Source organism: Acartia tonsa, chromosome 15 (assembly GCF_053477335.1).
Source record: "Acartia tonsa isolate MP-2025a chromosome 15, ASM5347733v1, whole genome shotgun sequence".
NCBI classification, from domain to species: domain Eukaryota; kingdom Metazoa; phylum Arthropoda; class Copepoda; order Calanoida; family Acartiidae; genus Acartia; species Acartia tonsa.
The window spans coordinates 22,839,703-22,864,795 of record NC_137274.1 but is presented as its reverse complement, the minus strand read 5'-3'; the positions used below and the strand labels follow the sequence as shown (position 1 = coordinate 22,864,795).

General features: G+C 30.8%; 1 protein-coding gene and 1 long non-coding RNA gene across 2 annotated transcripts; both read right to left on the bottom strand.

Annotated features, from left to right (window-relative positions):
• Positions 1 to 2,154: 2,154 nt before the first annotated feature.
• Positions 2,155 to 19,838, bottom strand: LOC145307005 (uncharacterized). Its single transcript, XM_080149345.1, has 10 exons — positions 19,826 to 19,838; positions 11,855 to 11,929; positions 11,651 to 11,766; positions 11,004 to 11,066; positions 9,304 to 9,566; positions 8,615 to 8,947; positions 3,208 to 3,398; positions 2,846 to 2,888; positions 2,561 to 2,592; positions 2,155 to 2,300 (listed from the first exon to the last, which is right to left on the bottom strand). The coding sequence occupies exons 1-10, from the start codon at positions 19,836 to 19,838 to the stop codon at positions 2,155 to 2,157; spliced, it is 1,275 nt and encodes a 424-aa protein (XP_080005471.1).
• Positions 19,839 to 19,972: 134 nt separating this feature from the next.
• LOC145307004 (uncharacterized) lies at positions 19,973 to 22,737 on the bottom strand. Its single transcript, XR_013875263.1, has 5 exons — positions 22,609 to 22,737; positions 21,903 to 21,962; positions 21,606 to 21,640; positions 20,579 to 20,714; positions 19,973 to 20,044 (listed from the first exon to the last, which is right to left on the bottom strand). It is a non-coding gene; the product is annotated as an uncharacterized LOC145307004 (long non-coding RNA).
• Positions 22,738 to 25,093: the final 2,356 nt, after the last annotated feature.

The following is a 25,093-nucleotide window of genomic DNA, read 5'->3' as shown; positions in this document are numbered from 1 at the left end:
AAAATGTACATACCATTTTTTTTTAGATATCACCAAAAATGCGGCCGTAGTGAAAGGTAAATGTATGGTTAAAATGCCTGATCTTAAATCTGTGGCTTGGCTGTAGTACTCCAGCAAAGTGAAGCGTGACAGATTTAGAGATGTCAAAAACGTCAAAAATCATGTAAAATCATGAAAATTTCTTATTTCTCGACGTTAGAGACCCATATGGAACTTAAAAACTCATTTTAGACTATAGACTATGGACTGAAAATCCAGGCTGAATCTTCATGCCATTTCTAAAAAGGTATAAAACATCGTTTTAGCCCAACTGTGGTCCAAATAAAGGCCTCCGTGTCAAAGGGTAGCTTGAAAGTTGGGTGAATTTTGATCCTGTGGTTACTCACGTTTCTAAGGAAATGGGGCCTCCCGGCAGCCGATCTTCATTCAATGGACTTTTGGGCCTGGGGCTACTTTGAAGCATGCACCAATAGACGTGCCCATGCCACAAAGACCTCCCTCATTGCCACTATCAAGGAGAACTTTGTCAGCTTGGACAGGTAAATTTTGACCTGGGCCTGCCGGCAGTTGAGGAGGCGGGTAGAGGCGGTGATTGATGCTGGCAACGATTTTATTCAATAATCTAATAGTCATATACATATTTTGCTTCCCAGTTTTTGAAATTTAATAAAATCTTTAAAATTGACGATTTTATGTTCATTTGTTTGCAATTTAGAAAAAGTCTGGTTATATGTTGCGCACCCTGTATAATCATTGTTTTCATACTCCTACTGGTTGTTTCCCAAAACCGGAAAATGCAGGGTTTTATTTAAACACCTTGTAGTTTTCACCATAAATATAATATAAATTACAATAAACTATAAATGATATGGCAAAAAAATCCATTTAATAATTTTTAATTTTGCCTCATAAAATCTTTTAAAGCATGCAAACATTTTGTGTGGTAAATTTCTATTTTAATTTATATCATGGAATAATTTCCAAATGAAACATTCTGATAACACTTTATTTTTTTGCTGTAAATAAGAATACTTTCCTAGTGACTCTGGTTTGTTTTCCAAAAGATTACATACACTGTCATTTCTAAATATTAAATTAAATTTATATTTATATGTGTTTTTTGTGTATATCCCAGAAGATCCTGTAAATAGCCAGACTGACTTTAACCTAAATTTTTAAAAGTTAAGATATGTTCAAAGAAAAACATCTGGAACCCAAAACTTTGTTATTTTCTGTGAAAACAATGGGAGATTGGAGACCTCTCAATAGCTCTCAGGGTGGGGCGCATATGTGTTTATGTTGGTTAAATTCAATAAAAGATGTTTAACTATAGTTTATCTTGCTAACCAAAATGAGGGACAAATATATATATATTTTTTTTATAAATAAAAATTCAGATGATTCAAGCAATTTAAAGTATGACAAATATGCAAAATAAAACATGTTTCTTGCTATTTTTTAGATATATTGCACTATTTAAACCTTAAATTCACATTAAAAATGGAGCCATCTTAATATTATAAAAATAAGATTTGCCTAAATTTTTATACTTTACTATACTTGTTGGATTAGAAAAAAAATATGGAAATGGTTTACACATGCAGGATGTACTGGGACCTTATGGTGAGTTCAGAACATGCTTTCCCTAAATTGAATTAGTACCTTCCCATAGTAGAAAATTTTTAAATTACTATTGGTGATCAAATTTTACTTTTATTTCTAGAGTATTTCACCTAACCTCCTTTATTGTGTTATTTTGTCTTTCATGGTCATTATGCAAATTCGTTGACATTACAGTTGAATTGACATATATTGGAGCTTTCTAACAAGGTCTCTAACATTTTTCTAGCTCTAATACTTTTTGAGATATCTTATTTCAAAGTATTGCTGTAAAATCATCTTTTACACAGCAAAAAGGTGAAACATAAAATTAAATATTTTAGAGAAAGCTATGATTATAAGAATTTTAAAATCAGACATCAAATATAAATGAAATGGACAAATAATAAACACAAAAAAAATATTTTAAACAGAAATTATACAGAAAATTTTTTGGCAGCTCTAGTAATATAAGTTTTTTGTTGACAATTTCTCAAATATTGTGAATAATGCAGAAAATAATATAATAGTAATATAAGTTTTATGTTGAAATAATTACCTGGCAATTGATGCTTCTATGTTTTGAATTAATTTGGTAATTTCTGTTGTATACATGTTTCCTTGGACAAATCCAGTTTCTTTATTAGTTGCTCGCAGAGACAGGATAAACACCAAAATTATGAAACCAAAAAGTAGAAGACCTGAATAATAATTTAGTTGTATACCAATATTCCAGATATGTGCTACCTTTGAGCAAGTTAAAACTACAGGCTGGAAAGCTATTGCAATATCTAGATGCGCCATATTACGCTAGAGTTGAATGGCAACCTAACACTTTAACAAATGCTGTTGATATAATATACAATCTTACAATTGATTGCTGGCATAAATTTATAATGAAATACTATTTCAATTGTCACCAGAGTATTTTTCTCTATGATGTTAACAATTTCAATATTACCTGTAACAATGTCTGCTCTTTTTACAAGAATTCTAAAATAAATAATTCTTTAAAGTTTAGACATAATATTTGATAATGATAACATATGTTCGCAAATAACTTCAACTTAGTTCAAATTGCAACATAATCTGGGTCAAACTGCTTGTATTGATATGTTTTCTTCAATTAAACTTATAAAAACAGAATGTTTTTTTGTGTGCTCTGTGGGTAGTTTTTAAACAAAATAATCTCTTTTAAATATTGTTGTGATATAAAGTGTTAATGTGCGTTAAAACAAATATTTACCTTCTCAGATTTTTACAGCTTGTAGTATCACCAACATTTTCATCTAAACAAAGCAGTGAATATTATATGAATGTTTATATTTGAAGAAATAAGGGATTTTGGGAAGTCCTTATTTTTTTGGTTTATTTTAAGAAAAAAGAAAAAGAACAGAGGGGTAAAAAGTATCAACAACCTTTGTAAAGTTAGGTAAGTATGGCTATATACTATAGTAGCAATGAAATGTTAGGACCATGTTTTCCCAGACCTTTAACCCATCATCCCCACCAATGAATAAATTGTCTTCAGAAAAAAATCTGGAATTTGTTTCTGTGGCCAACTATGCAGATGATTTTAATTAAAAGCAGCTTATTATCCTGACTTACCTGAAGTGTTTTCAACTGGTTCTTGTGGAGTGTTCTTATTTCTTTCAAGAAACAAGAAATCAATCCAACAGGTCTTGAACATCAAGTATTGAATAAATTCAATACTTGATATCACAAGACATGTGGCAACTGTCATCAATACAATCTTCTGAAGGCACAGTAACTTTCTGGCTCTCTCTGCACAGTTCCACCTAACAACAAAAACAATTAATGCTAAATTGAGAACAACACACTTAATAAAAGGGTCTAAAAACAAAAGTATATTTTAATATTTGTAGCAGTTATACTTTTAATAAAGGATAAAGTATAAATAAAGTAAAAGTATGTTTGTTTATTTGTCTGTTTGTTTGTCTATTTGTTTGTCTGTTTGTACCAAAGGATCCCACTAACTGCTGAAACGATCAAGTTCTCCTTAACAGGGTAGCTTTTCATAGGTTCCATGAAGGTTTATAACTATTCTAGGGGAGGGTACCAAGTACAACTTCCCTAGAGAAAAAAATTACCCCCCTATATATAGGAGCTACGTGGTTAAAGTGATCGCGAAGCAAGATTTAAAAATTTGATATATATTTGGAATTACTTAGTTAATCAGAATTATGACAAAAATTTTGCTAAATTTGATATAAAAAGTGCCTTAAAACTCCTATTTTTAAATTTGCTACAGTATAACTAAAATTCATTGACACAATTCTGAGCTAAATAAACCTTTAGATTTCTTGGCATTTCTCTTAACACAGGTGGAGTTAATAAATTAATACTTGTAAAATAAGAGATAAATTACTGCTTTTTATGCAGTTATTATCAATTTTGCTTATTGACAAATGTAAAAGTTGCAATTAAGGTTTAAAAATGTTGGACCAAATGTCTACAAAGATATTTTTCAGCTTATCTTAGTGCAACTTTCATAACAGGCAATCAGAACTAGTAAGGAATAATATATTATGGAAACACAACTTTAGGTGCCCTCAAATGGTTTTAGAGAGATGTAGTATTAGTAATGCACAGTTGTATTCAGTATAATTTTTGTTATCAATGTTGTGCCAAAGTGCCTCAATAAAATGACCCTTAGAACAGGAGGAAACTGGTAGTGGATGTATCATTTATTAAATAATACATAGATATTCAATTAAAAATATTTTGATTGTTTAATTGTAAAACAATAAAATATGTATAGTCTAAATATTTTTTACAGTTCTTCATTGATATTACAATTATAAATGATGACAATAGGAGCTCCTTTAAATCCACAAACAATAAAATATGTATTGTCTAAATATTTTTAACAGTTTTTCATTGATTTTATAATTACCAAAGAAGACCATTAGAGCCCCATTAAATCCATAAGCAATCAATTGGGCTATGAGGTGAAAGAGCATGCATTGATGTTCCCATTTGGCCATCATAAGTAGGTAGATAAGTTATTATACAATTCATTCATACCTCTTCTCAATGCAAATAAAAGGCTTCAGTATGGAAAAAAAGCACGAGGCACTCTAAAATCAGAAGAAACAAATCATGTAAATAAGTGCCCGGCCTTTAAATCTTCCTGCCATCTATTGCTTTTAAAGGCAAAAATGCCTTCTTGTTAGGTTCTTCATTTTATGGGGAATTGGAAATCTAATTACTATTTGGTATTGTGTGAGGGTCTAGAAGTGTACACAAAAAGGGCAGGGGGAATGAAATATTTTCCCCTCATCAAAGATTATTTATATATACATAGATGTTTAGATTAAAAAGAATAAATAAATTTGAAAAATATTTCTAGGGCCATTTCTTTTATTGTGATAGTAGTTGGATTTTTTTACATTCATACAGTTTCTTTAGAAAGCATCATTCATCACTTCTATGGTCTGATCATACATAAATGTTCTGCTATTAAATTACCCAAGGATTGAGAAGATAATTCTATATATGTACAACTAAAAGGGACCCTTCAACATTGTCTATTTATCCTCTCAAACATGATACTATCTTGTAAAGAAATAATTTTACAATTGCTATTTTTATTTTATAGTGGGCTCTATGTGTCTATTCTATGATGATTAGGGGGTGACTCCAAATAGGTGAAGGCAGTTCAATATTTACAGTACAAAGGTTTATTTTGTACAGCCTTCCCTTGTTCAAAGGCAGCCCCTAAACATCATAGACTATACAAATAGAGCCCAGTATGAAATAAAATAGCTATTGAAAAAATAATGATTTTGTAAAATAGGACATTGATACAGAAAAAATAATAGTTAGAAAATATACTTATTGCAATGCAACATAAATATAACTTATAGGAAATAATGCCTTTCCTGTATCAATGTTCTATTTAACATTTTTATTATTATGACAATAAAAATTTGTTAAGTTCTACATAATTTACTCAGATAAGGTAATTTTTGTATTGCCGTACCCTTTTTAAAGGCACCCCCAAATCATCATACATATATAAATAATCTTTGATGAAGGTTAAATATTTCATTCCCCCTGCCCTTTTTTTGTATAGTCTATGATGTTTTGGGGCTGCCTTTGAACAAGGGAAGGCTGTACAAAATAAACCTTTGTTGTACTGTAAATATTGAACTCCCTTCCCCTATTTGGAGTCACCCCCAAATCATCATAGAATAGACAAATAGAGCCCACTATAAAATAAAAATAGCGATTGTAAAATTATTTCTTTACAAGATAGTATCATGTTTGAGAGGAGAAACAGGCAATGTTGAAGGGTCCCTTTTAGTGGTACATATATAGAATTATCTTCTCAATCCTTGGGTAATTTAATAGCAGAACATTTATGTATGATCAGACCAGAGAAGTGATGAATGATGCTTTCTAAAGTAACTGTATGAATGTAAAAAAATTCAACTACTATCACAATAAAAGAAATGGCCCTAGAAATATTTTTCAATTTATTCCTTTTAATCTAAACATCTATATATATATAAATAATCTTTGATGAGGGGAAAATATTTCATTCCCCCTGCCCTTTTTGTGTACACTTCTAGACCCTCACACAATACCAAATAGTAATTAGATTTCCAATTCCCCATAAAATGAAGAACCTTACAAGAAGGCATTTTTGCCTTTAAAAGCAATAGATGGCAGGAAGATTTAAAAGGGCACTTATTTACATGATTTGTTTCTTCTGATTTTAGAGTGCCTCATGCTTTTTTTCCATACTGAAGCCTTTTATTTGCATTGAGAAGAAGTATGAATGAATTGTATAATTACTAATCTACCAACTTATGATGGCCAAATGGGAACATAAATGCATGCTCTTTCACCTCATAGCCCAATTGATTGCTTGTGGATTTAATGGGGCTCTAATGATCTTCTTTAGTAATTATAAAATCAATGAAAAACCGAAAAAAAATATTTAGACTATACTTATTTTATTGTTTTACAATTACACAATCAAAATATTTTTAATGATATCTATGTATTATTTAATAAATGATACATCCACTACCAGGTTCCTCCTGTTCTTAGGGTCATTTTATAGAGGCACTTTGGCACAACATTGATAACAAAAATTATACTAAATACAACTGTGCATTACTAATACTACATCTCTCTAAAACCATTTGAGGGCACCTAAACTTGTGTTTCCATAATACATTATTCCTCACTAGTTCTGATTGCCTGTTATGATAGTTGCACTAAAATAAGCTGAAAAATATCTTTTTAGACATTTGGTCCAACATTTTTAAACCTTAATTGCAACTTTTTCAGTTGTCAAAAAGCAAAATTGATAACAACAGTATAAAAAGCAGAAATTTATCTCTATTTTGTAAGTATGAATTTTATTAACTCCATCTGTGTTAAGAGAAATGCCAACAAATCTAAAGGTTTGTTTAGCACAGAATTGTGTCAATGAATTTTAGTTATACTGTAGCAAATTTAAAAATAGGAGTTTTAAGGCACTTTTTATATCAAATTTAGCAAAATTTTTGTCATGATTCTAAATAACCAAGTAATTCCAACTATGTATCAAATTTTTGTATTAAATGTATGGCTTGCTTCGTGATCACTTTAAATGTTACAACTTACTAAAAACTTTTTCTCACATTTTTCAACGTAGCTCTTAAACTACAAATGGTACAAAAATGATGTTTATATTTCCAAAAATTAGATTGCATGTATTCTGAAAATGTGCAATTTTTTTGCACAAACTTTAAATTCATAAATCTTCCAAAATATGGATGTTGAAAGAAACTGTTTTTCATTTGTTTAATTTGTTAAAATAATCAGTTTTAATTATTCAAAACATAAATGCCCTAGAACAGGTTTTCCAAATATATAAAGTATTTTGTACAATTTTTCTTTTCTCTGCATAATAAATTTTTTTTTACAAAGACATTTCTCTTGAAACACCCTGTTTTAGCCACTCAAACTTTGAAAATTGGACTAAAAGACACCAAAGACATAAGGAAATATTTTCAAAATTGAAAAAAAAATATTTCTAAGAGGATAATGCCAAATTTTGAAAATAGGACCAAAAAAAGCAAAAATATGTGAAAAATATTAAAATAGCCGGCATTGTCCTCTTTGAAATATTTTTTTTAATTTTAAAATTTTTATACCCCCCCCCCCTGATAACAACATTATTTTTTACAATTAGATTAGGTTAGGTTTTAGGCTAGGGGGCTAGGAAATACATCTTTCCTCCACTTTGTGTCTACAGAAGAAAGCTGTAAGAAATGTCTTAAATGCTAAGTACAATGTGCATGCCGAGCCCTTGATGGGAAAACAAGATATTCTTAACATTTTTGACATGCAAATGTAGTTGAATTTGTCTCTAAATATTTAGAAAACAAACTTTCCAAATGTATTCCTAATTTTCTGACACCATTGCAAAATACTAGATCAAAATGAGTAGAGAAGCCAAATTATAAAATCTATGAAACTTCCCCTTCAGTAAAAAACCCGAAAATTTGGAATAGTTGCCAGGTGAGCTGAGATCATTAAATTCATCCAAAGCTGTTAAAAAATATGTAAAAAATAAGTGTATATCAAAGTACAAAACATTTCAATACAGGGAGAGAAAGTGTTATCCCTGTGGAAAACATAAATATAATTCAAATATCGAAACCAACAAGCTACTTTAATGCCATACCCTGTAAATAACTAGTATTATTTTATATCATTTGTAAAACTTGTAAATATATAAAAAAAATTTGCTAAATATTGGGCTGAAGGACAGTCAAGATTGACTATAAAGGCCCTGTAGTACAGTTACCCTAATTATGTCAATGTAAATAAATATATCTATAGAAATTGACATAATTTAAAATGTATTAAATTATCTGTAAAATTAATCTGTAATTTACTGCTAATATATCATATCAGACAGACATTTGGAATTTTAAAGCAGCTTTTACACTAATAATGAGACCATTCAGTAAAAAAGTTACAATCTTACCACATGTCTGGTGGAATAAATTGAATGACTTCTTTTGTAATCAGAAATTGCAGTGACAACATCAATACAATCAGAATGGACACAATTCCTTTGTTTTTCATTCTGGACTTCTGGATTTTCTCATCAGCATCGTTTGGTTGAAATGATGGTACAGGTATGAACAGAATTGAATGGTCATCAAGAGAAGTTTTGTGACTACAGAATTCTATACCATTGTACATTGTGGCCAGTGTAGGAATGATGAACACAATCAAGCACATTGAAGAAGTTACAATTAAAACACCATATTTCCAGCTAAGGCTGAAAACTATGATGCTTATCATTGTAAATATCCTAAATTAACAAAAAATATAAATAATCTTCAAATTTCCAGTGTTTTCAACTTTACACCTAGAATTTGTTATTTCTTAAACAATTATTTATCATTAATATCAAACATAAAGAATTGTAATCATAGTTGATTTTATTGAAATTTCTTCTCTTTATCAATTGTCAAAATAAATTTTTCTTATTTTACCCATTTATTTGAAGGCCTTTAAAAAGAAGGACTAAAGGTTTAAGATGTTTGTCATCTCTGCAAGTGTCATTTTATCTCACTTTCTGACTGATATATATATGAATTAAACACACTTTTATGGGATAGATGTAAATAAGTTATAAATAAGGAGTTTATGATAAAATGATCATACCTTCCAATGATATCCACTGAGCTCCTAACCATTAGTACAAACTTGTCATAATTACTTTGCTCTTTCTGAGTCACATTTATCTTGAAGCTGCTGAGGCCCCAGAGAAGTGATGATATGGATGTGGTGATGCTGATGATATCGAGGATATAACTGCTGTCATCCTGGAATTCATAAGTGCCAGGAGTTGTTAGGAAAACATTGAACAATACTATTCCAGTTTGAAGAAAGAGTTGCATTGTTGATTCAATGCATACTTCATACATCTAAAATAAAAAGATTTAATTGATAACAGTTCAATAGCAAATTTAAATAAAAAGACAATTTATTTTGTTAACCCTAATGATTGAGATATGTTTGCCTCTATCAGAATTTTATTTTGGTAAAAGAGGAGGTTAAAATTGTATCTCCTATTTTAGCTCAAATTAGAGCTAAAAGTATAATATTTTCTGTTTATGACAGTGATAAAAAAACAACCTCTAACTCTCTTATCATTAGGTCTATAATTAAAGGGCGAATATAGTTTCAATATGATATGAGCTTATATGAAAGGTGCCATTACATACTTTTAAAATATCTATGTTAAATTTAAAAAATCAAAAAAATCCTTAAGTAGATTTTGCAATTTTTGCTTTTACTTCAACATATGATAAATGAGAAAGTCAACAAAATCGTTTATTTTAGCCCTTTACAAGACTTGCCATGCATCTTAATTGATAATTAAAGTGTTTATTTTTTTTATATTATATACTATTTTATTGATTTTTTAAAAAGCGTAAAAATAATTTGCGTCAGTTTGCATCCGGAGTAATTACTAGGGTAAATAATACGTTTTAAAGTTTTTTTTTCTGTATAAAGATCAATGATTAATTCTTGATGATATAATTACCCTAGTACGCATTTTTCAACACACACACACAAACGCAACGATCGCCAGATTTTCTCCAGAAAAAAATATAAGAAAAAAAAACATTATTCACCTATTATTTTTGTCCTCTTTAAATTAATTATAACAATTACCATATAATTTTCATACTTACATGAAATAAAATTTCTCCTGTAAAGGTTTTTTTTTTTTAAATAAAATTCATATACTTTACAGTTTGTTGGGGAATATTGTCAAGGAAGAAACAATCCACAATACAAAAAAATAGATTGATAACTGGTTTCCACTTTTATTACGACTATCATTTAACGAAAGCTTTTTAATTCAACCTTAAACCGAAGCCTTGTGTGATGCTAGGATGTTTGGAGTTCTTAGGGAACCACACTTATTACATAAATTTATCCTGAGAATGTTCAGGTTTTAAGCTATAACAGACTTATACAATTGGATATGTCAATATCTTAAAGTTACTTATAATCTATGGAATTGCACGGTTTTTTTGAGCCCATATTATATTCAACCTATATTCGCCCTTTAATACTTTTCAATACATAATATTTTAACAGTAGTTATGTTTTTTATAAGACTAATTTTTGTATTTGAAGATTCAGAGCATGACAACTAAGAATCAAGATATTTGTATGCATTCTTCATTATCATTATTTTATCTGTTTGGCCTTTCTTCATTTTTTATCTAAAAGCTTCATTGCATACATAAATATTAAAAATCTAAGCATTTTTTAAATTTATCATTTATTAAGATATTCATTTTACTGATCAGTTATCATATATAAATAAATATCATTTTTAGAGTTACCTTTTCTGATAGATATTTTTTCTTTTGTTCAACATCTTGTGGATTCAAAAAACACAGAAATCCCTAGATAATTTTTTAAAAATATTACACCAATTGTTAGACCTTACTATTGTTTACCATAAAAATACAGAATATGGAGTAATATCTAGATGTATATTTTTTGCATCCTGCATTTTTTATTTGCCTCACTGTATAATGCAAAAAAAGGAAAAGAACATATTTCTAGTTTAATAAGATAATCCTTCAATTTTATGCATAATATACAAAACCTTTTGTCATTATGTTTTTTCCAATATAATATTGAAAGACATTTATTTTTTAAAAACTTCAAACATACAATTTTTTCACTATAATTTAGTGTTAACAGCTAACTATTCTTAGCAATAAAATTTGGAATAAAAAAATTTATTTGTATTTATAAAGGAAAAAGGAAAAGCTTTTTTTCACTAATACTATTAGTCATGTAAGAAAACCAAAAAATAATTCTCAAAGCAATAAACTTGCAAATTTGGATTTAAAAGTAAGTGTTACACATAGTATTCTTAAAAATGCATTAAGTTTAGTTATGCAAAATAGTAATTTAATAACCTTTAATTTGCAAGTTTAATATTGACATAATAAATTTTAAGTTTCTCATCCATATATACCTTGTACAACATCACAAGCTGATAACCAAATGCCAATAAAAAGCCTTTGAAACTCCAATTTTTCTTCAACACAAGATCAAACATTAGTACAATGCTGGGCAGGACAAGTATGAAAACTAAAAAAAGAATTCATAATGATAATTTCAAAATTTAATATAATCAAATTAACTCTGTAGAAAGCAATGACAAAAAAATAATAAGAACCTGATATAATGAACCCAACTGAATTCATCTGCTCTTTTCCAAACTTTGTATATTTGTATGTGTAGTTGGCAACTTCTGTTTGTCAAGTAAACAATTTATATAGTTTTTTTTTATTCCCTCTGGCAATATCAGATATCAGGAAAATTTATTATATTGAGTCTTATTCTGACAGTCTCTCAGCAGTTAGAGTAGTGTATTTCCTGCAGCCTTCCTTTAAGAATTGGTCTTAAAGTGATCCCGAAGCAAGTTTTAAAAATTTGATAATTATTTGGAATTACTTAGTTATTTAGAATTATGATAAAAATTTTGCTAAATTTGATATATAATGTAACCTAAAACTTAAATTTTTAAATTTGCTACAGTACCCAAAAAATTCATTTACACAAAGATGACAACATCAATAAAAGCGAAGCACTGAAACGGTAGGACATAAGGACATTAACACTTGAATAGCGTCAGGACTGAATAATCAGAATATAAATTTATTTGTTGAAATTTGATAAAAAACAGGATAATGTTAATGGACAGACATACTTACATTTTTAGGACTTGATTATAGAGTTGCTTTGCTTGTGATATTGTACTTTGTTGTCCCAGGAATCAGTACACCAAAAATCAGATCAATCGGATAATTAGATCACATAAAATTTTGTTGTTAAAAAAGTTAAAAAATCAACTTGTTTAAAATGGACGTACAGATATTCTGGTAATGATTATAGAGTTGCTATGCTTTCTAAATCGGACTGACCCTAATTATAGAAAAGCTTCATTTTTAATAATTATGTGCTAAACAAACTTTTCTATTTGTTGGTATTTCTCATAACACAGATGGAGTTAATAAAATGGAACTTGTAAAATAAGAGATAAATTTCTGCCTTTTATACTGTTGTTATCAATTTTGCTTAATGACAACTGAAAAAGTTGCAAGCAAGATTAAAAAATGTTGTCACTAACATAACAGGCAATCAGAACAGGGGTAAAATAATGTATTGTGGAAAACCAACTAAAATGGCCCTGAAATGGTTTTAGAGAGATGTAGTTTTAGTAATGCACAGTTAAACTCAGTATAATTTTTGTTATCAATGTTGAGTCAAAGTGTATTAATAAAATGATCCTTTGAACAGGAAGAAAATGATAATAGATAAAAATATAGATATCCAATTTAAAATCTTTGATTGTAGAATTGTAAAACAAACAAAATATCTATAGTTTAAATATTTTTAAAAGTTCTTAAAGGGACTGTGAATGAAAAAATTTCTCATCTGATTATCAAACCTTGACATCATCTCATTCATATAATCTGAAATGGGCTCTTGTTTTCTTAAAAAACAGCTTTTTTTGGAGAATTTTACTATGCAAGATTTGGAAAAAAAATTCAGCAGTATATAAATGTGCAGTTAATTGTCTTTTTTTCCTTGGGCGTTATCCTCTTAGGATTTTTTTTCTTCAATTTTTTTCAATTTTATACCCTCCCCCCTCCCCCCCCCCAAACTAAATGACTGGGTTAGGTAAGGCTAGGTTAGGTTATATAACTAGGGGGCCAAGCGCCCGCGGCTAGGCAGGCTAGGGGGCCGAGCGCCCGCGGCTAGTCAGGCAAGGGGGCGGTTTTTCTGTGGGGGGGGGGTATAAAAATTGTCAAATTTGGAGAAAAATTTCCTAAGAGGATAATACCTTTCCTTCTATAGCTAAAACTAAACGTTTTTACATAGTTCTCTATTTTTATTAAAATTAAAGCTGACTTTTAACATAATCCTTGTGTTAAACCAATGTATATTTACTTATAAAGTGATAAAATAAGCAATTTTTATTAATATCAAATGCAAAAACAAAACAAAAAAAAGGTTTTCTTATAAGTATCCAAGTAACTTCAGTTGGCTCATCTCTTGTCCACTTTTAATTACAAATTTGAAAATAATAAAGGTTCAACGTTTTACACCGGATGTACTGGGACCTTATAGTGAGTTCAGAACATGCTTTCCCTAAATTGAGTTAGTACCTTCCCATAGTACTTCTGCTGGTTTTTTTCTTCTAACCTAACACACCTTCGGGTGGGGTGTGAATAAAAAAGGATATTATCCCTTCAAATAACCTCTGAGATTCATCCCTTTGTAGACGGTTAGACCTAATTACTACATTATTGAAACATGAATTGGCTATTTTATGTCATAAACTAAATCCTTAACCCATTAGTGCCGAGCGCCACTTTTATGGACCGATCGAGCTGTAAATCTCAGGGAAGCTTTATAATGGTAAAAACAGAATTCCAATTTTTTTGTTTTGCTCTGGTGGCGTGCACAGGAAAGTTGCAGGAAAACCCGGTTCGGCGCAAGTAAAGAAACCCGTTTGGCTTTAATAACCGTTTTTGGCGTTTTTTGGTGCTTTCCCCCGGCATTCAAGCCCGGTTTTGTCCTAAATACCCGGTTATTTGGCCCAAAAAATTTAAAATGTAATTTTTGAACGTCCAAAGTGAGATGAACACTTTTTAAAACTACGATACAATCCATAATTGAAAACTACATAACCTCATGTAATTGATAGAGCTACAACTAACATACAAAACAATTTATATCACATATATTTTGGCTATAGGTACCGCCCTTTTTGGTTAAAAAAGCCCGTTTCCTAAAAGTTTCAAAAATTTTGATATTATATGAGGACGGGTATCTTTACTCGTGCCAAGCAGGGCAATAAAACTAGCAGGTATCTTTACTCGTGCCGAACCGGAGTTATATAGAACATAATTAAATGATAAAAAAATCATATAAAAAATAATAATTTGAATAAAACGATTTCACAAATGAATGTAGTTGCCAATAAACTTTAAATTTCACGAAAAAAATCACTAACTTTACTTCATAAACAAAAAAGTTAGGAGGGGTATTTTAAAATCACCTCGTTTTTCTTGGTTTTCAAATTTTGTTGAGCTATACCTGCAAACAGAAGTAAGCAAAACTGCCTGCTCCAGGGGGAAATGAAAACCAGGGTAGTAGAGGGGGGATTCATACTAAGAATGATGCAATCCTGAAACTGAGAACCAGTTTTTTTTGGCATTTTCTGGAACCGGGCATTAAAAGCCAGTTCGTCATTAATGGGTTAAGATGGCTCTTTTTGGTTAAAAAAGCCCGTTTCCTAGAAGTTTCAAAAATTTTGATATTATATGAGGACGGGTATCTTTACTCGTGCCAAGCAGGGCAATAAAACTAGCAGGTATCTTTACTCGTCTTCAAATTTGGTTTTCAAATTTTGTTGAGCTATACCTGCAAACGGAAGTATCCAAAACTGCCTGCTCCAGGGGGAAATGAAAACCAGGGTAGTAGAGGGGGGATTCATACTAAGAATGATGCAATCCTGAAACTGTGAACTAGTTTTTTTTGGCATTTTCTGGAACCGAGCGTTAAAAGCCGGTTCGTCACTAATGGGTTAACAGTAAATAAATTGTTTAAACTATGACAAGTTAAATATCCAAAGAAACAATTTGAAAAAATTAAAAACGTTCAGATTTTCATTGTCTTTCCAGTTTTCCCTCCCAAAATACCATAAAATCAAGTCATAAATCTTCATATTTTTGTTAATAGGACGTTTTTGGTTGATCAGTATAGTAAAAGGTGCCTAGAAAATGTTAAGATTTAATACTATGATGAGAAATTTTTACATTCACAGTCCCTTTAAATTTCCCAAGGATTGATCATGCTTCTATATATTTACCACTAAAAGGGAGTTCAATATTTACATTACAAAATTTGATGAGGTATATTTTGTACAGCCTTCCCTTATTCAAAGGCGCCTTCAAATCATCATAGACTAGAAAAATAGGGCCCAGTATGTAATGAAATAACCATTGAAAAAATAATGAATTTGTAAAATAGGACATTTGTACAGAAAATAATTATAGTTAGAAAATATACTTATTACAATGCCACATAAATGCACCCTCTGTAAATCTAATGCCTTTCCTGTATCAATGTTCTATTTAACATAATTATTATTATGACAATAAAAATTTGTTGAGTTCTACAAAATTTACTCTCTGATGAGGTAAATTTTGTACTGCCTTCCCTTATTTTAAGGCACCACCAAATCTTCATACATATATCCCTAGTAGTTTTTACCCCTTTTCGGTCAGATTAGAAATCCACAGTCACTAGATTTCAGATTTAAATCTGTCTCAATATGACTCTTTGTTACCAAAGTTCAGATATGACAAAATTTGACCAAAGTTCAGATTTCAATCTGAAATTTAGTGACATTATTTCAGGTTATTTTCTCATTTTTGGCAATGGAAACAAATCTGACACAATATTACCAAAAGTCATATATGACATTTAGTGATATAGAGTCAGAGTTGGGGAAATTACCTAATCTGACCCATTGTTGCCAAAAGTCATATATGACATTTAGTGAAATAGAGTCAGAGTTGAGAAAATTACCTAATCTGACACAATATCACCAAAAGTCATGTATGATATTTAGTGACATAGAGTCAGAGTTGAGGAAATTACCTAATCTGACACATTGTTGCCAAAAGTCAGATAAGACATTTAGTGACAGAGAGTCAGAGTTGAGGAAATCGCCTAATCTGACACATTGTTACCAGAATTCATATATGACATTTCATAGAGTCAGAGTTGGGGAAATTACCCAATCTGACACAATATCACTAAAAGTCATATATGACATTTAGTGACATAGAGTCAGAGTTGGGGAAATCGCCTAATCTGCCATATTGTTACCAGAATTCATATATGACATTTAGTGACATAGAGTCAGAGTTGGGGCAATTACCATATTTGACACATTGTTACCAAAAGTCATATATGACATTTAGTGAAATAGAGTCAGAGTTGAGGAAATTACCTAATCTGACACATTGTTGCCAAAAGTCAGATATGACATTTAGTGACAGAGAGTCAGAGTTGAGGAAATCGCCTAATCTGACACATTGTTACCAGAATTCATACATGACATTTCATAGAGTCAGAGTTGGGGAAATTACCTAATCTGACACAATATCACTAAAAGTCATATATGACATTTAGTGACATAGAGTCAGAGTTGGGGAAATTACCTAATCTGACACATTGTTACCAGAATTCATATATCATTTAGTGACATAGAGTCAGAGTTGGGGTAATTACCTATTCTGACACATTGTTACCAGAATTCATACTAAAGTTGTAAAATTAGCACCTACTGCTGCTCTTTCAGGCGTTAGAGATTGGAGTAAGAGTAGGGGGGAAGCCTTAGCCCTAAATCACGTAAGCATGGGTGGTCCTTGTTATGATGCACAAGGTCATAGGTTGATTGAAAAGTCATTCTGGACTAGCATTGTGTAGTAGCTCAATAGTGTATTAGTGGCGTTTGTTAGTTCAATGACTAGGAGTCATGTTAAATCCTAGGTTGCATTGAAAAGTCCCTAGGATTTGATGTGGCTTCAGTCATTGCTGATACAGCATCATGTTCATGCTTTGGTTGCATTAAATGTTGCAATAACACCATGACCAAAAAATCACGAAACCTTAACTCTCCACCTTTAAGTTTGACGTGTAAATGACCCACAGGTTCTAATTAAAGTGTCAAGGAAATTGTTGGGAAGGATGCAACTCGAATCCACGTCATACCAAAGACATTAATAATGGTACCTACCTGCATTGTTTGTCACAGGACATAAAAAAAATGCAGAGTAGGGGGAATGCCTTGGCCCAAAACAGGCACAAGTCATTGCCATGCACAGTTAGGATCTCCAGACAAAGATCGTGCAATCAAAGGGTTGGTTGTCTGTAATGTACTGTACTACGGGTATGAGGTGAAGGACCAAGAGTCTGGCCTTGAGTTGACAAGTTGACTGTTCAGTCCAGGTGCAACTCACCCACACAACATTAACCCTTACAGATTGGGGGGGGGGGTCATATTGACCCCCACCTCTAGTTTTTTCAATGTCAGTTTTTTGTAGGTAAGATAGAGATTTTGTTGGTTGTGACTTTATGACTTTTTAAGTTTAGTAATTATACGTCGGCAAGAGTTGATCTTATAAGGATATCTGGTCTGTGTCAGTCGTGGCGTCCTGTCAAAGTCGGTTAGATGGCACCAAATTTAGAAAAAATCTAAATAAATCTTTATTTCTACATTATGACTTTTGTGTATAAGGTAGAAACCTAAAATTTTTTTGGTGAATACTTAGATATCAATGATCTTCTGAGAAAAGTGGTGTTATGACCATTTGACTGCTCCCTGACCGACTTTATGACCGATTTTTGTCTGGCTTTTACTACAGACATATATCATGATTATCTTGGCTTCTATTACAGCTAGAGACCTATTAATTTTTTTTGGTACATCCTTGAGCAACAATAAACAGATAAAAATAATAATTGGCGCCGCCAACCGCCGTTTTACTGCAGTAACCGCCGAAAATGGTGGTTTCCGTTATTTGCCGTTTTTCGGGGATGATCAGGAAAAGTAATTTTTTTTTATGAAAAATAAATGTTCGTCCTAAAATTTCAATGTCAGATGAGAGTATCACTGTTTGTCATCAAATGTCAGATTATAGTATGACTGTTTGTCATCAAATGTCAGATTAGAGTATGACTGTTTGTCTTCAAATGTCAGATTAGAGTATGACTGTTTGTCATCAAATTTCAGATTAGAGTATGATTGTTTGTCATCAAATGTCAGATTAGAGTTTGACTGCTTGTCTTCAAATGTCAAATTAGAGTATGACTGTTTGTCATCAAATGTCAGATTAGAGTATGACTGTTTGTCATCAAATGTCAGATTAGAGTATGACTGTTTGTCACTAAAAGTCAGTTAGCAGTATGACTATTTGTCATCAAATGTCAGATCAGAGTAAGACTGTTTGTCATCAAACGTCAGATTAGAGCATGACTGTTTGTCATCAAATTTCAGATTAGAGTATGACTGTTTGTCATCAAATGTCAGGTTAGAGTATGACTGTTTGTCATTAAATGTCAGATAAAGGATTAACTGGGCAAATTTTGAGAGTCCAATTAATCACAGATTATGATCTTAATCACCTGAACTTTGCTCACATTGAGTCAGATTCGTCAGATTATAATCTGAAATCCCCACTGACAGATTAAAAATTTGGGGGCAAATCCTGAGTAATCTGAGTTTTACTGAGGTTTTGTGCAAAAACACAGGTTTCGTCAGATTACAATCTGACGAAATGTAATCAAATGTCAGAGTTTGTTGATGAGGGGCGGGCAGATTAAAACCTGAGGAAAACCTGACAAAACTCAGATTAGACAAGGTTTTGTCAGTACTTGTCAGATTTAATAACCACTAGGGTATAAATAATATGGGGAAATATTTCATTCACCCTGCCCTTTTGTATACACTAATACTTCTTGACACTGACCAAATACCAAATAGTGTTTAGATATCCAATACACCATAAAATGATAATTAAATGGAATCTAACAAGAAGGCAATTTTGCCTCTAAAAGCAATAGATGGCATGGAGATTAAAATAGGGCACTTCATTCACATATTTTGTTTCCTCTGATTTTAGGGTACCTCATGCTATTTTTCCAAACTAAAGACTTTAAACAACAGTAAAAAAAGCAGAAATTTATCTCTTATTTTACAAATTCCATTTTATTAACTACATCTGTGTTATGAGAAATGCCAACAAATCTAAAAGTTTGTTTAGCACATAATTGTGTAGATAGATTTTTTGGGTACTGTAGCAAATTTAAAAATAGAAGTTTTAAGTCACAATATATAACAAATTTAGCAAAATTTTTATCATAATTCTAAATAACTAAGTAATTCCAAATATATATCAAATTTTTAAAACTTTAATCCTTAATGGTTGGTTTTCTATCTCATTTTCTGTGTGCAAAAATTAGAGTGCTTTAACTGAGTGACTTTTTAAACATGGGTATGACACATAACTGAGAGTTAGAATTTTTTGATTATCTCCATCCTTGCGGGCACAGAATGCCAGCAAACCTGACAGGGTCATTCAGGTAAAGAGCAAAAATATTTTTTTGTTTTAAACAAAGCATTTTATCTTACCAAAATACTAAAATATCTACAAAAAACTGATTTTAGTGAGGCAAATTTTTTTTAAGAATTAACCTCTGAACTTGACTCCTATTAAAGGCTGAAATATGAAGAAAATATAATTTGATTGTTTCCTGTCTGCTGAGTATAATCCACAAATTCATTCTAAAACAATCAAAAAAAGGTATTGAATATTGCAATTTGATATAAATATATACTAATAGAGGCCTCTAGGGGCACTTTAGAAGTGGTTTAACTAAATTAACCCCTCCCCAAAAAAAAATTGTTATAAACCTTCCTGGGACCTACCTAAAGCTACCCTGTTAAGGAGAAATATATTGGTCCAGCAGATAGCAAGATCCTTTGGTACACACAAAAATCCTATTACTTTATCATATGGACTAGCCATTATGCCCCAAGAGGCCTCTAGGGGAACTTGAGGAGGCGTGATTTCTCTTTGGAGGGTGGTGGTACCCTCCCCCAAAATAGTTATAAACCTTCCAATGACCCTTGAGAAGCACCTTGTGAAGGAGAATCATATTGGTTCAGCAGTTAGTGAGATCCTTTGGAACAAACAAATAGACAGACATCCTCTTAATTTATTATAAGGATATAAGTACATTTAGATTTAGCAGGGATACATCTTTAAAGTTATTTTATTAAATCATGTTATAATTTTATTTATCAAAAGATTTTTACCCAATCAAAACTAGCATTCATCCAGTACTTGGTGGTAACTATGATGTCACTTGTGAAATCCCAGGCAGGCAAACATACATCAAGAACCAAGAACACCAAATTTGCCCCAGTCAACAAATGCCATGGCTTCAGAAAACTAAAATTATTTACAAAGATTTCTTTTCCTGTAGTATAATAAGTTAAGCCCACTAACAAATTAATAAAACTTCTTGACAATAATAAATTAAATTGTTGTTAACCTATCTTTCATATTTAACCCTTTACCGCCAATTTTTATTTGTTTTAAATGGTTAATAAACCATATACATGTTTATGTTAATTCATTGATATATTGTTAAGAATTAATTTTTTTATGAATTTTGATAAATGAAATCAAAAGACTTAATTTTACTCTATACTAGAATATAATATTTATGAGTCAAAGTATTCTACCCCAAAATACATAAAAACTTCTGGTCTGTAAAAACTTTCTCAGTCCATAGTAAAAAATAAACTTTAAAATTCCCCAAAATTGTGATTTTGGTTCCTATTTGTATTTTTAGCTCTTCAGTATGATTATACTGGTGTCATAGTATATTTTTGATATACCCTTAAAAGAAGGCTAAAAACAGTTTCAGTAACAATAGAATAAAATAATTTCTTAGCAGCTGTTTAAAATTACAAGCTAAACATTCAGAGAAAATTTTATAAAGATTTTAATAAGAAGGAGATATAAATATTTAAAAAGAAAAAGAAAGCAAAATTAAAGATTAGGTTTGACAACAATGTTTTAATGAAAGAACTCATTTTGTGAAATACTTATCATAATATCATTGAATAAATTTGAATGTTTTTTCTGCATAGCATTGAAAAACTTAAGAAAAATTAAATAACCATAAAAAATATTCATGTTTATAACAAAGTTGGGAAAATAAAATTAAATTTAGTCCCTCTATCTAAACCCATAAATAGTAAATACATTAATGAAGTACAGACAGAAAAAAAAAACCAAATTCATGAATTCTTTTTTGTTTTTAAAGATACTTACCATGGACATCTTTTTGTGAGGAATCCTTCCTTAGCCTAAAATGAATATAAACAATCAAGGAAATTAATTGTTATTAAGATTTATAGTTTTTTTTTGATTGCATGCATGCAATCCTTCTCTTTTGGAATAGATTGCAGTCATTTTGAGAAATTTTAAAGAAAAAATGTGATTTTTTTGTATCAAGCAAATCAAATTATATTAGATTTAAGGTTGCTAAATAATCTAAAAGCATTTTTACATGGAGTATAAAAAGTATTAATTTTTAAGATATGTTAGGGAACAAAAAAATATATTTACCATATCAACATCAATACCATCTTCACTTTCACAATCAGAGCTGCTAGATTTTTCATCTTTCTAAAACATTATAACTATTATAAGCTAAAAATCAAGTTTTCTCAAGATTTACACTTTACACTTTACACAGATCTAACTGCTTAAAGACTGCCACAAGTAGACACAGTGCCATAAATTTGAAGTCTTTAGCTTAAATAACAAAAAAAGTTATAGGCATTTCAAGATGAAATTTTAAGTGTACGTAAATCTTGAAAGTTTTCCATTGCTCTTTGTCGAAATTTCAATGTTAAATTACGCTGCCTCGAATCAAAATAAAAAGCTTGTTTTCAACAGAAAGTTAGGTTGCCTGTAACTGAATACATATTTCAATGAAATACCCATTTTCATAGTAAATTTGAAATTTCTATCATGAGCAATGGGAAACTTTAAAACTTTTCACATAACTAAAATAGTCATTTTGATCATGCCTCTAACTTTTTAGTTATTGAATCTGAAGGCTTGACATTTTGGATATTGGGTCTACTTGTGACAATCTTTCAGCAGTTAGAGAGGTGTATTTCTTATAGGCTTCCTTTAAGCATATTTTTGTATGAAACACAAATCAGTTTTTCATTAAAAAACATGGTTGATGTACAAATGTTAAATAAAAATATTTTTAAGTTTCAATAAATGAAATTAGATCTTTATCTATTATAGATAATAATACCTTCAAAAATGTAACTTGCTCCTCTGCAGTACTGAATGCTGCAGAAACATTGTTTATTTCACCATGGTTTTCCAACTAATAACAGATCAAGTTAAATTAAATATGAAATATAGAAGCACCAACTCACCATGTAAGGGCGGGATTCTCATTCTATTTCTAAGTGAAAATCTAGAGAATCTAGATCATCAACCTCATATAATGGGATGTGTTACTAGATATTAGGTTAAGGAACTTCCAATAGGCAATAACCCTTTGATTGCACTACCTTTGTCTGAGAATTTTCTAACTGTGCAAGTTAATGAGCTTCGAATGTTTATGGCCAAAGGCATTTCCCCTACTCAAAATATTTACTAGCGTCTTTCCAATTGTTTTTATGCATGTTATAATCAGCGTAGTATATAATAACTATTTTACGACAACTGTAAATTTTACTTAATACCTGTATGTGCCACAACTTTTACCACAAATACCAATTTTTAAAATTACAAAATGCCTCAATAATTTTAGGGTTAATTTTTTTTGCCTAATGATGTGATGAAAGTGTCTCTTTTCTTTTACAAAACAAAATAATTTTGATTGAAGATTTTTTTGTTTGGGGGGGGGGAAGGGGGTTGAGGATGTCCCACCACCTAAGAAATTAGATTAAAACCATCACAAGACCAATAACTATATTATCAGAAAAGTAAAGTCAAATTGGTTATGCAATTACTATTGGCTTACAAAAAAATGGAGAAAAAAAAATTTTTTTGGGGGGTGTATTTTTTCTTTTAAGTGGGTTTGGGGTTTTCCACCTTCCAAGAAACACATCAAACTCTTAAATAAAGTAAAAGGATTTTTTTTCTGTTTTCTCTTTAAATCTAAAATAAAAAAAATTAGTTATCAAATTTTACTCCCCCCTCCGCAAGTGCCCCTAGAGGCCTCTAGTGTATATTTACAAACAAAAACGTGAACTGGCTGATGGCAGAAGCCCAAAGGGTATCAATGGTATACAGAACCAAAGCCCATAGACCCTTTTCCAATCCATACTGTAGCTCCATAGTTATTGTTCCAATTAGAACATGCTATTTTTTTAGATTCTGTAAACTTTTACTTCAAGATTTTTTGATTTACTAACTAAGCTCTAAAGCACCCAAACCGGCTGTTTTAAACCTAACCTGACTATTAAGTGAAGTAATTAAAATGTTTTTACAAAGTTTTTACAGGAATAGAGATATTTTGGTCAGTAATAGGGATATTTTGGTCATGAATAATGATATTTTGGTCAGAACTGGGAAATTTTAGTTTTGGTAAGGAATAAAAATATTTTGGTCAAGAATAAGGATATTTTGGTCAGGAATAATGATATTTTGGTCAGAAATAGGGATATTTTGGTCAGGAATAAGGATATTTTGGTCAGGAATAAGGATATTTTGGTCAGGAATAAGGATATTTTGGTCAGGAATATGGATATTTTGGTCAGGAATAAGGATATTTTGGTCAGGAATATGGAAATTTTGGTCAGGAATAAAGATATTTTGGTCAGGAATAGAGATATTTTGGTCAGTAATAGGGATATTTTGGTCATGAATAATGATATTTTGGTCAGAACTGGGATATTTTGGTCAGGAATAAGAATATTTTGGTCAGGAATAAGGATAATGATCTCTTATCAGTCAGGCCATTTGCCGCACCTTTATTTTATCGGTCGGGGTGGTGGGGGGGGGGGGGGAGAGGCTTTCAATGCCCCACCCTAATATCTCAGCCCCTATTGGAGCTAAAGGGAGTGGATACAAAACCGCGAATATTACAAAACGGCGAAATTACAAAAACCACAAAAAATGAAAAAACGCGAAATTACAAAAACCACAAAAAATAAAAAACCGCGAATGTAACAAAACTGCAAAAAAAACCGCGAAAAAAACGCAAAATACTGGGAAAAATAATATACTATAAATAGGACTATCTACTAGCAAAAAAAAAAAAGGTCCAAATTTTAAAAGAAAATCTTCCAATTTTAAAATTTTGTATATAAAGTCAATAGTCACGGCAAAATCATGCAGACCACTACCAACGGCGTGGACTGGCACAGCAGGTGGGCCAACAGCCTTGGCACAAACCATATACTCAGTGATATGTGGATTCATGAATGAGGATGCCCTGGCTTGCTACAAGTTTCAAGAGGTCGTTGCAGGTCGTGCCACCAATCCTAACCCTTCAAGGAAGGTCAGGAGGACAGAGAGGCTGGGTATGTTGAAGTTGTCCCTCAAGAGTTATAAGAGAGCAAACATGAAAGAGTTCCTGTTTGGAAACTATGACACAGTTTAAAATTCACTTTTTGTTTTGTTTTTGGATACATAAATTGTTCATTAATTTGTTTTCTCTTAGTTTGAAAAATAAATTCAAAAAAATTCCTACATAGTTATATTTTTGTAACAGTCGCTGTTTTGTTACATTCGCGGTTTTGTAATTTTACGGTTTTGTAACATTCGCTAATTGTAATTTTGCG